The following is a 12,360-nucleotide window of genomic DNA, read 5'->3' as shown; positions in this document are numbered from 1 at the left end:
TTGTATTGTTTGCATATTTAATTCATACAAAATGTTTTATAAGTTTAGTGTTTATTGGTAGTTTATTATAAATATTCAAACTAATAATAAATACATATAAATAAATACTTTTATACAAAGAATATTTTTTTTTTATTATTATAATACATGATACTATATTGGTTTAATTATTATTTTTGTTTTATTTTATCAATTTTCATTATTAGATTTTCCATATTAATTTTAACGTTTTCATTATTTTAGTAAATATGTTTTTTTTTTTTTTTTTAATGTGTATATTTTTTATTCATTTAATTTCAGTTGTTTTAATCCTTTATATTAAACTAAACTAAAATGTTGCCTTATTAACTGCATGAAATTAAATAGTTTTATGCATTTTAAATGAGTTAACGTTTGTTTCATTGTTTTATGGTTTTAGTTAACAGTGATAACCCTGACTTTTTAACTGGTTTTAATTTTATTTTGTGGCCAGGCGACTCCGTTTGATAACGAGCTGAATGCTTCTCTGATGCTTCAGCCGATCGATGAAGAGCGAATGAAAGAGAAACACCTGAAGAAGACCAACACCATCCGCTGGTTCAAAGAGACGCAGGTGCGAAAGCTGACCAGAGACGGAGGTTTCCCCAGCTGGTTCCACGGCATGATCTCACGCAGGTGCGCTTCATCACACACAAACTCATATCAACATCCAGGGATTAAAGATTCCTTCAGTTCATAAAGCCTGAATGATTCAGATGCTCGAATGAATCAATTGAATGAATGACTCAAATCAGTGACTTGGCGCCACCTGCTGGCCGATTTTAGCATATCATTTAATGCAGGAGCGATTGTCCTCCAAATAAAAAGATTTAGAAGCATCTTCTGATCAATAATAAAAAATTAGCCTTCCTAATACGAGTTGACATTTAACTCCTTAAAGTGACTCACAGTATTTTCTTTTACATTCATAATCGCATCATTTTCATTGGTCAAATTCAAAAATGTAGGTTTATAAGCTTTTTAAAATCTCTGTTTAAAACCATATAATGAGAAGTAGAATAAGTTACAAATCCTAATGAAATTGGTAGTACACAAAAGCGGCTTTGCAGTTAAATGCATGAGGAAATTAATGTTTTGAATATACATTTTTGAATATAGAAATATTAAAGGATTTAAATAACTGAAATTATACACTAAATCTGCCAGCAGATGGCGGCAAGTCACGGATTTTCTCACTGAATCATTCATTCAGCTGATTCGTTCGAACGGATGAATCATTCAAGTTACTGTCTTTATGAACTGACGGACATCCGAACACTTTAATCCCTGATCGTCTGAATACACAGTATTGAAGATGTGCTGACTGTAACCTTGCTTTCTCAGACAAGCAGAAGATCTGCTGATCGACAAACCTCTCGGCTGTTTCCTGGTGCGTGTGGGTCAGAGTCGAGAGGGTTACACGCTGACCTTCAGGTGCGTGCTGTGTCCAAATCAAAAATACCAGCTGTAGTATAACACGTGCTGCATGTTTCAAGTTTAAATAGATTGAATTGAAATTGAAGTAGTATATTTATAGTACATGAGTAGAAATCAGCGTATTAAAACCTGTTTATATGCATCTCAGCTAACCAGTGATGCAAGAGAAACTCCTTATCATGAGAAGAGAAGTGTTTAACTTAAGATATTTTTATCATTACTACTACTAATTTATATAATTAGAATTTTAGCTAGTTATTATTATAATAATAATTATTATTCCTACTACTACTAATTTATATAATTAAAATTTTAGCTAGTTGTTATTATTATTATTATTATTATTTCTACTTTTTATATATATCATTTTTACTAGCTACTATAATTATTACTACTACTTATTTATATAACTACCATTTTTACTAGTTACTATTATTATTATTAATACTACTACTACTACTGCTACTACTACTACTAAGGTATATAATTAGTTTTAGCTAGTTATTATTATTAGTAGTAGTAGTATTATTACTGCTACTAATTTATATAATTAGCATTTTTACTAGTTAATACTATTAATAATAACAATAATAATATTAATTGTAACTAGTAAAAATGCTAATTATATAAATTAGTAGCAGTAATAATAATAGTATGAATAGTAATTACTTTTTATATCATGTATTTATGTATGTATATGTGTATATATTAGTAGTCAACAGTTGAAGTGGTCAAAACCTTTCATCAAAGTTAATATTCAATTATGTATTATTATTATTTTTTTCATATAAAAATGAATGCAATTATGTAATGATAATATAATGTAAGAATCTTTCTTGTAGTAATACTAATAAATACATATGAATCATTTAAATAGTTTACACTTGTTACAAATAATAATTATTATAATAATTTTACTAAGAGTCATTAACAAAAATATTAATAATAATAATAATATGCAAAAACGAACACACTGAATCATTAGTATTTTTGGTGTTTTTTTTAAATAATAATAATAGTTTATTCATATATATATATTTCTTCATCACTTGGTTGTGTTTATGGTATGTTTATGATGTATGGTGTGTATCAGGGGAGCTGATCGCTGTCGTCACTATATGGTGGAGATGCAGAGCAATGGGAAGTATGTGATTCTGGGAGAGGATCGAGCTCATTCCTCTCTCCCAGATCTGGTCCAGTATCACACTACGGTGGGCATCAAGCCCTTCATGGAGCTGCTGACCTTGCCCTGCGGTCAGGTGAGTGTCCTGAACTCAGTCACTTTGGAAATATAACAGGCTACAGATTACCAGTTACCCTGTTGTAAGTCTAACAAGTAGTGTAACTATTTCAATCACTTTATTAAAGCAATGTAACTGATTACATTTGAGTACTTTTCTCTATTTCTAATGGATGTTTTCAGATGTTAATAATCCTGAAACATTTAAACCAGACAATAGCACTTTCAAAATACTTAATTACTTGAATTAAAATTATAATCATTTAATTTTAAAGCACGGCCACCTTAAGACTTAAGCACTTCGTTTAACTTTGAGATCGCTCTGAGCTTAAATACAGATTTAATATCATTACAAGAAAAAGTTTAATAGCTATGATACAGTTTTTGAAATCAAGTCTTTGCATAGCTATGACGGAAAAAAATGGCATCCAACAATGCCTTGGGAAAAAAAAAAAACTATAAAGCAGTTATCTACAAAGCATGTGTCTACTGAAACATGGCGGTCTCGTATTTTAAAGCAGTCAATGCAATTTATGAACGAAATCAGTCGAATCTCTGTGTGTGAAAACATTCAAATGTAACCCATTTTGTAATCATGTTACTGTAATTTAATTACACATCTTTCTCAGTAACTGTAACTTGTTCAGTGTCAAGAGAGAGTAACGCTGGTGTGTGTGTGTGCAGATGTGTGATCAGGAGCCCGACTATGAGGAGCTCAAAGCGTTTACTTTATCTTCATCATCATCTTCGGAGGCAGCGGTGCGTCCCGATGAGGATCAGGACATGGGTTCACACAAAGTGCACTTACAGATGCAGAGGCTCTTCCTGCCGCCGGGAGGAAGCTCAAACCCCGAGTCCCATAAACCACCGGTGCTCAAGCGCATCTCTGACCGCCGCAGACGCATCGAAGCCGCTCCGATGGAGCACAAGGAGGACGATCCGACCGGAGAGAGCAGACCGTTCCCCCGACTCTACCCCTCCATACGACTGGCCATGAGAGAAATCCAGCAGATCCATCAGGTACAAACACTTACAACCTTTGCACTTGACTACTTATATGATGCATTTCCTGTATTTGATCCAAGTGTTCAAGTGAGGATGAAGAACACAAGTGTGATCAACTTTTCATTACCTGATGGGACACACTGGGTGTTATAAATCCAGCCATGCAAACACATGCATTTTTATATTTTAACTCCTTAACTGTCTCCCAACAATTTCATTTAAAGTGCACTATTCAAACTTAAATGGATATAATTAATGAACACTTTGGAATACAGGGGAAAGGTTGGTCTCTTTTTAAAGAAAGTCTGTCAGCAGATTATTACAGAAGTGGAATTATTTCCAAAAGAAATTATAGATAAAATATCAAAAAGTTTAAATTTACTGTAAAGAAAATGTATTGTACATTTTTTATGTATTTTATATAACAGGTTTTACTATAACATTTCTATTTTTTTTAAAAAAGCCTTATGTCTAAATAAGGTATTTTCCAAATTTGAAGTTGATATGAAAAAATTTAGGTTCCTGTGTGGGTTTATTTATAGTGTTATACCACAAACAGCCACTGGGGGCCGCCAAAACTATTCCATTATTTTAATGCATTTGTCTTTCATAAATGTCTAGATTTTTGTGTCAGTATTACTTTTATCACATAATATGGAATCCTGTCACTCAGACCTTTCTAATGATATGTTGTATGTGAAGATTATTTCAAGTTTTGATTGTAAATGACTGTAATGCATTTTGTAATATGACACTTGAGTCCGCCTGCTATGGGATTAGGAGACCGCCAAAATATTTTAAAGCACCATTTCCATTGTAATGCTATGTCTGATTACAAAATGGTTTTCACCGGATGAACCTTGGGCTTTTAAGCTTTCAAAAGTTAATTTGATTACAAAAATATTTGATGGTGAAAAAGGACAAAAAAACAAAAGAGTGCTAAGCACCTCTCGAGAGATCTCGACAAAAATCTCACGTACGAAGAAAGCAACAGATATTGATGTGTGCTCTCAAAACACTGCTTCATGAAGCTATGAATCCTTTATGAATCTTTTGTTTCAATCATTGGTTTGGTGGGTGTTTCCATTCTGTTATAATCACATGATTTCAGTAATGGAGGCTTCGTTACATTATAACTGTTCTGAAATTTTAACAGTTCACCACCAGGGGGAGATCTCTCTGAAGCCTTTTTTTATTTACTTAAGTTGTCCAAATGAAGTTTTTAGCAATGCATATTACTTATTAAAAATTACTTTTGATATATTTACAGTAGGAAATTTACAAAAGATCTTCATGGAACATGATCTTTACTTAATATCCTAATGATTTTTGGCATTTTGGCAATGATTTAGTCATTTAGCAGATGCTTTTATCCAAATCGACTAACAAATGAGGACAATTGAAGCAATCAAAATCAACAAAAAAGCAATGATATGCAAGTGCTATAACAAGTCTCATTTAACTTAATATATTTGAGTTGTTTTGAGCTCCAGGGTCACATATAGGCTACAGGAGTATATAACCAATACATGCTAGGGGTAATGCAGATGTACTCAGATATATAAATTAAGACAATAATTTATTTGTTTGACGTTTCCAAAGATATTCTAACATTGGTTCAGAATTCCATCGACTTCTTTAATATAATAACAGGTATTTATAATAATAAAATAATCTATAAGATGATCTTTAACCACCACGAGTCGGGCTTCGAACTCTGAACGCCTGAAGTGTGATAATGCAGACTATGGACGCCAGCCTGACACCACATAGGTTATAATTCATCAACACTTGTCTGAATCACTGTGAAGGTGGTTTCAGATCAACGTGTGAAAGTGCAGATGGATGTTGGATCGTTTCAAAAGCCTTGACACTGCGTGCTTGGCACATTTCCTTCAACTGTTGTGCACATCATTAGAGACGGTCGATCTAAGACTTTACATTTCTTTGCCCTGATAAACATCTTGACTGAACTGGCAGGGTGTTTTGGGTCAATGTCCTGATGCATTATGAAACACTTTCTGATGAGTCTGGTGGTATTTTCTTTAATACTGGTATTCAGATGGTTTTGTACCCTTCCAGAATAATTCTGCTGCTGTCATTAATTAAAGTTGAGAGGACTGTTCCAGAGACAGTCATGCATGCTCATGCCATAACACCACCTCCTCCCTGCTTTACAGATGAGCTCATATGCTTGGGATCATTTGCAGTCTCCTTTTTTCCCACACTTTTGATTTCCCAACACTTTGGTAAAGGTTCATCTTTGTCTCCTCTGTCCATTTAAAAAATGTCTATTTTTCTATCTCTATTTTTGGTGCATGTCTGAGGTTAGCATCTTGCTGTAGCCTCTGTAACTCTGTGTCAAAGACTCTTGCGGACTGTAGGTCGTCAGAGCATCACCCCAGCTTTCTGGAGCTCGTTGGTGATTTTAATGACATGTATTTTAGGATTTATCATGCTCTTAAAGTTTCCATCCCCTGACTCTTAATGCATTGGGTTGCCTTTTTGAGCATCAGTAAATGTTTCCACCTTTTGTAAAGCTCTGTATGGGTCCCTAAGTTGTGCTCAGTGTGAAATTATGGATCTCAAAATTATACAGACAATGTTGGAAAGGGTTCAGACATGCAGAAGATGGTGGAAAACCAAAGAATGTGGAAGGGACTGGAGTAGGACTGACTTTCTTTAAAAAAAATCGTCTTTGGTCTTGAAGCTGTTTCATGCCATTCGGCGGGTGCTGCATGCATCAGTCCAAAAGACGTTAAATAAAAATGGCCATCCATTAAAAATGTTGTACTTCTAGTCACTGACCATTGTTTTGGATTTCTGTGTGGCACATGCACAAAGCATTTTTTTATATTTTAGATGGGCGCTTTTTATTTAACTTCTTTTGGACTGATGCATGCAACACCTAACCCTAACTGAAACAGAGGTTTAGTGTAAGCTGTGGTTTCATCCATCAAGCCTCATTTGCCCTTTCCCATGTTTGTTTGTGTGTTAGACTAGTTTGTGTTGGTGTTTAGTTAATAACTCTTGTGCAAAAATTACATTAGTTTCTGATTCGGCCTTGCAAAGTGATGTCCCTTTACGATTTTGATCCCTTCTACATGCTCTAATGCATTTTTAGGCTACTGTAAGAGTTGTTTTCTGTGGCCACGAAAATATCCTTTCTTAGAGTTTATATGAAATGAAATTACGCTACATGTTCACTAGACGAACAGATTAGTTGATGGCAGTTTAATTCTGCTACATTTACTACTGGTAGCTAAAATAATTAATTGTAATTAATCATCATTAATTGTAATTATTTATAGACATTTCCCTTTTCAGCTAATTTGCAACAATATAGAAATAGCATTTATGAAAACCCAGTCCAGATGAACAAAGCTTGTCACATCATACCCAAAAAGACTCGAGGCTGTAAATGTGCTTCAGAGAAGTGCTGTGTTAAGGGTTTAAATACTTATGCAATATACTCATTTCAGCTTTTTGTTGTTGTTTTTACAAAGATGTGACAGTTCTGTTTTTGCTTAGCCATTATGGTGTGTGGTGTAGATTAATGTGGAAAAAAGGTAAATTATAGCAGTTTAACATAAGGCTGCGACACAAAAAAGGGGTTTGAATAGGCACTGTATATAATGCATAGAAAAGTATTATTTATTAAAAAAAAAAAAAAAACATTAAAAGAAATAAATGCTATATATTTATAGTAACAACAATGTTATGCAGAAGCTTTATGAAAAACACTGTTGTCGTGAGAACGAGTGCACCCTAAGTTTCTGTTTTGCTCCTGATAGTAAAGCTGCGGTTTTTCGAGCACAATCGCACAATATTTCAGTGCTTTTGTGTAATTAACGGTTTTCCTGTCAGTAAAGATGCCAGAAAAGGCTCATCTCTGCGCTCCAGGCCAAATGCCACCGAGTCCATGCGAGCAGACGTTTTCATGTGTTTGTTCTTGTTCAGACAAAAGCACACTGAAGTGAACTGAAACTGTTCACTAATCTGGAATTTTCCCCAATGTTTCATGTTGTTTCAAATCCCTTGTTTTTTTTTTCTGCACTTCCAGCAGAGCCCAGATCAGATCCAAGTGTCCTCCGGCAAAGCCTTGAGCTCGTGGAAGAGGACAGGTGAGGTCTATCTTCTGTCTCGAGCACAGTATTCAACTTCATATCCGCAAAAAAAAGCTCATTTTGACTTCATTATATGCTGATAAATTTCACAAAATTATCATATAATTTGGAATATGTGACCCTGAACCACAAAACCATGAAGTCGTAAGGATCCATTTTTAGAAATTGGGTTTTATACATTATACAAAAAATAATCTTTCCATTTGATGCATGGTTTGTTAGGAGGACCAAGTTTGGTTGAGATGCAACTATTTGGAAATCTGGAATCTGAGGGTGCAAAAAAATCTAAATATTGAGAAAAACATCTTTAAAGTTGTTCAAATGAATTCTTAGAAATGCATATTACTGATCAAAAATTAAGTTTTGATATATTTACAGTTTGATATATGCATGGAACATGATCTTTACTTAATATCCTAATGATTTTTGGCGTGAAAGAAAAATTTATAATTTTGACCCATACAATGTATTGTTGGAAATGCTACAAAATATTTCTGTGATACTGCTTTTGTGCTCCAGGGTCCCAGATATCAAATCAACTACCGTTATGATCATTCTAGAATTCGTTTTTCTCATATTCTAGAGTTTCACAGCCCTGGGTCTCATCATAAAAAAGAATAATGAATATAATAAGAAAGAATGGTGACTGATTTTACAATTTGGAATGAATTGATCCTGTAGTCGTTTTTTTTTTTTTTTAAGGAAGTAATTGTATTATTTATTGTATTTTTGTCTGTTTCAGATGCGTAACACTGCGACAGATTGAAGCTACGGATGTTTTTGATGCTGCTATTTGTGATTTTATTCATTTTTTTAGGTGTATGGAAGTGACATTTTAGTTTGACTTTTTAACTTCATTTTTATTGTTGCCTGTGATGTTCTGTATTTCTTATTTAATGTAAATGATGTTTTAGGTGATTGAATGATTAAAGGGTTTGATTTGATACACTGCAGCTCTCTCGGAGTTTAAATACATGAATGAATGAATGAATGAATGAACGCTGAACGTGTGTGTGTGTGTGTGTGTGTGTGTGTGTTTGTGTGTCGCTGAGGCAGATGATCATGTGTGACTCTGATAGGAGGAGTTTTAACAGCTCATATAAGAGTGTATGTGACTCTCAGATCTCACAGGATTCACAGCCTCTCACTGATCTTCAGATGGAGCTCATAGTGTTCGGGATTTTACTCTCCGTTACCTTCAGCGCCGTTCACGGTAATAATGACCATTACTGCAGATAATAACCACTGGAATCACAATCATGATTGATTTATTGTGTGTATATACACATATACATATTCACATTGTATAATTTTGAGTGCATCGAATCTATTATAAATATTCTACATTTATTTTATATTATTTACATATACAGTATGGTACATATAATATTTTTACTGTTACTTAAACTATGGGAATTAATCAGGATTTAGATTTATTTAATGTATTTATTTATTTTACACTACAAGAATTAATCTCTTGGTCAAATGTTACTAATATATATATATATGTGTGTGTGTGTGTATGTATGTATGTATGTATGTATGTATGTATGTATGTATGTATGTATGTATGTATGTATATATATATATATATATATATATATATATATATATATATATATATATATATATATATATATATATATATATATATATATATATATATATATTAGTGGGGGGCATAAATTAATTTTTTTAATCTAGATTAATCTCACTGTGATCTTGAAATTAATCTAGATTAAAATGGCTCATTCGAATTCTGCCGAAGGCATTCAGAATGTGTGTTATCCAAATAAAATTGACAAACAGTAAGTCTTTGAGAAGGGGTTTATCAAGCTAGGTGGGGCATTAGAAAAGGGCTCATCTCCTGCTTGATCAACTGCTTGAAAAAGCTGTAAACTAATTCCACATTGCACAAGGTGCAAAGAACCTTACGCCTGTTTCACACCAATGTTTAAGTTTTTTTCAAGTTTGTAGGTGTCAATGTACAGAAACCAAATAAATAAATGTAAAATAGCACTGGATAGTCTTCAATGTAAAAATGAAATATACAATCAAACCTACATTTATTCAGACACCTTCAACATTTCTCACATTATTACAGTTTTGCTATATATATATATATATATATATATATATATAAAATTATATCTGGTGCCTGAATAATTTTTGGTTAAAACTACTAAGTTATTCAGTCAAGAGCAGTGAGTGATTTTCATTTTCTTGGATTAACATTACAGCAGCCAGTAGCTAAATTAGGCGCGGTCACTTTAAGAGACGACGAACGCCTCAATTTTTTTCCTCTACTGTTTACTTTCACTTAAGAAATAACTGACAGTTTTTTCCGAGCATAATTTCCATGATGGATATTTTGACATTTTGTATGTATTTGTCGGCACAAGAGCAAAAATAAGCAGATTCGATGTTCAAGTGTTTTGAGACGTCTTTCTCTGCGCGAGCCCTGAACACCAGAACACCGTGAGTACTAAATTTGGGTTTCTTCACATATTTTTGTTTGTTCAAACTGCGATTTGTATTTGTTCGTTCAGGTGTAGGAGGGACTTCAAGGAGAACTTCGCAGAAGAGAGCTTGGTTCAGTGTCGTTCTCCGTGATACGCGGCTCTCGATCTCTCTCGTGTGCACCGAACACAGCGCGCGAGTAACCAGCTTCTCTGTTCAGCTTTTCCGCGTCTTGTTTTTGGATCCTTTAATGTTTAAATCGACAAGCGGTAAGGCTTAAGCTTTCGTGACGATGTGCAGCAGTGGTCCGTCAACCAGGGGCGTAGCCATCTTTTCAGAAGTGAGGGGGACAGAAATTATATATATATAAACAAAAACAGTAATATTGTGAAATATTTTTTATATTTAAAATTTTCCCTACTTTAATATATTTTAAAATATAATTTATTTATATTTCATTCAAATTAAATGCTGTTCTTATGAACTTTCTATTGATCAAAGAAACCTGAAAAAAAAAATCTACTCCACTGGTTTCAACATTATCATAATGTGTTTTTTTTTTTTTCTTTTGTTCTTTTTTTTCATAAGCAAATCAGAATATCAGAATTATTTCTGAAGGATAGTGTTACTGGAGTAATGATACTAAAAATTCAGCTTTGAAATCTCAATAAATTACATTTTGAAATATATCCAAATAGAAAACAGTTAATTTAAATAGGTTAGTAAAAATATTTCACAATATTTCTGTTTTGCTTTACTTTGGATCAAATAAATGCAGGCCTGGTGACCAGAAGAGACTTATTTTAAAAATATTAACAAGCTTACTGTTCAAAAACTTTTGACTGGTAGTGGATACTATAGGCAACTTAAATTTTTCTCAAATTTCTATCTTTTAAATGGCTTAGAAATCTATAACTGCTGGACAATAACAAATAATAATGATTTGTTTATATACTACAAACAATTTTTTTTTTTTTTTTTTTTTTTATCACATAATGCAGAATAGTTTCTATATGTTTATTGTCTGTGTGTTTGCAAAAGTTTCTGGGCTTTTTTTCTGTGTAAAAACTGTTTTCATACAGCGATAGCTGGACGCTTTTGCCCATATTAGGATCTTCCTGAAATGACTTTCTGCGCGAGAGCGCCCTCCGGCTTCGAGTATGAATGAAACAAACTGCAGGAGTGTTTGCACTCTGTGATATTCATCTCGCTGTATTCTGGTGCCGAATTAAATATCAAATCATATGCAGACTATCCCGTCTCTTTGAGTTTAAATCTATATTTTTTTTCACACCAGCTCTTGAAAACCTCTATGAGAAAAACTTGACCGAAAAAGTGCGGGGGACGAATTTCCATGATATTAAAAGTGGGGGGGGCATGTCCCTTGCGTAATCTACGCCCCTGCCGTCAACTGTCCTGAGCATCTTTTTAGGCGAACCTCAGTCAGTCGGTTATATAAAATATCAAGGTGAAAGTCATCATAGCTTGCTTAGCATAGACCCAGCTCTCAACCCAACTTTGAGAATAGATTAATGGCGATATTTTTTTGTCGCCCGATAAGAGTCTCACGTTAACGCAGATAACGGCCCACCACTAATAAAGCACATATTAATTCCTCATATATATATAAGTACTAAATAACAGCCAATATGCACAGTTTGCATGCTAGTTAATAATGAGAATTGGTCCCTTAGTTGTATTTCTGGTGTGCATGTTTATCAGAAGTGGTGTTTTTGTTTTTTGTTTTTTCAGGTGTCACACCCAATTGTTGCGTTATAGCCACGAAGAAGTTTCCACTTGATCTTCTGATGAAAGTGACTAAATATGATGTACAGACGACCCACGGCGTCTGTACCATCAATGCGCTCGTGTGAGTTATTGATGATATGAGTTATTGAATGATGGGTTTCTGAAGGATGATTGTGTTTATGGTTGTTGTGTTTCTGCTTTCAGACTCCACGCCAACGAAAAGAGATACTGCGCGACGCCCAGAATCGAGCGACTCGTGCAGAACTTACTGAAGCTGAAGCAGAGCATGAAAAACCTCTCTGCTGTTTGAACACACAAGATCTA

General features: G+C 33.7%; 1 protein-coding gene across 3 annotated transcripts in view; it reads left to right on the top strand.

The window, feature by feature from the left end:
- LOC127965869 (myosin-IIIb) overlaps window positions 1-8,775 on the top strand; it is a gene marked incomplete at its 5' end in the record, with an annotated part of 29,162 nt that extends 20,387 nt beyond the window's left edge. Inside the window, 6 exon segments of one of the 3 annotated variants that reach the window (XM_052566566.1) lie at window positions 473-654; window positions 1,363-1,452; window positions 2,549-2,714; window positions 3,380-3,715; window positions 7,767-7,824; window positions 8,570-8,775. In XM_052566566.1, the coding sequence (XP_052422526.1) occupies window positions 473-654; window positions 1,363-1,452; window positions 2,549-2,714; window positions 3,380-3,715; window positions 7,767-7,824; window positions 8,570-8,577 (840 nt within the window). 3 annotated transcript variants of the gene reach the window in all.
- Between the last annotated feature and the right edge of the window lie 3,585 nt (window positions 8,776-12,360).

The sequence above is a fragment of the Carassius gibelio genome, chromosome B10 (assembly GCF_023724105.1).
Source record: "Carassius gibelio isolate Cgi1373 ecotype wild population from Czech Republic chromosome B10, carGib1.2-hapl.c, whole genome shotgun sequence".
In the NCBI taxonomy this organism is placed as follows: domain Eukaryota; kingdom Metazoa; phylum Chordata; class Actinopteri; order Cypriniformes; family Cyprinidae; genus Carassius; species Carassius gibelio.
Note: the sequence above shows the minus strand (reverse complement) of the source record. Positions and strands in the feature narration are given on the sequence as shown.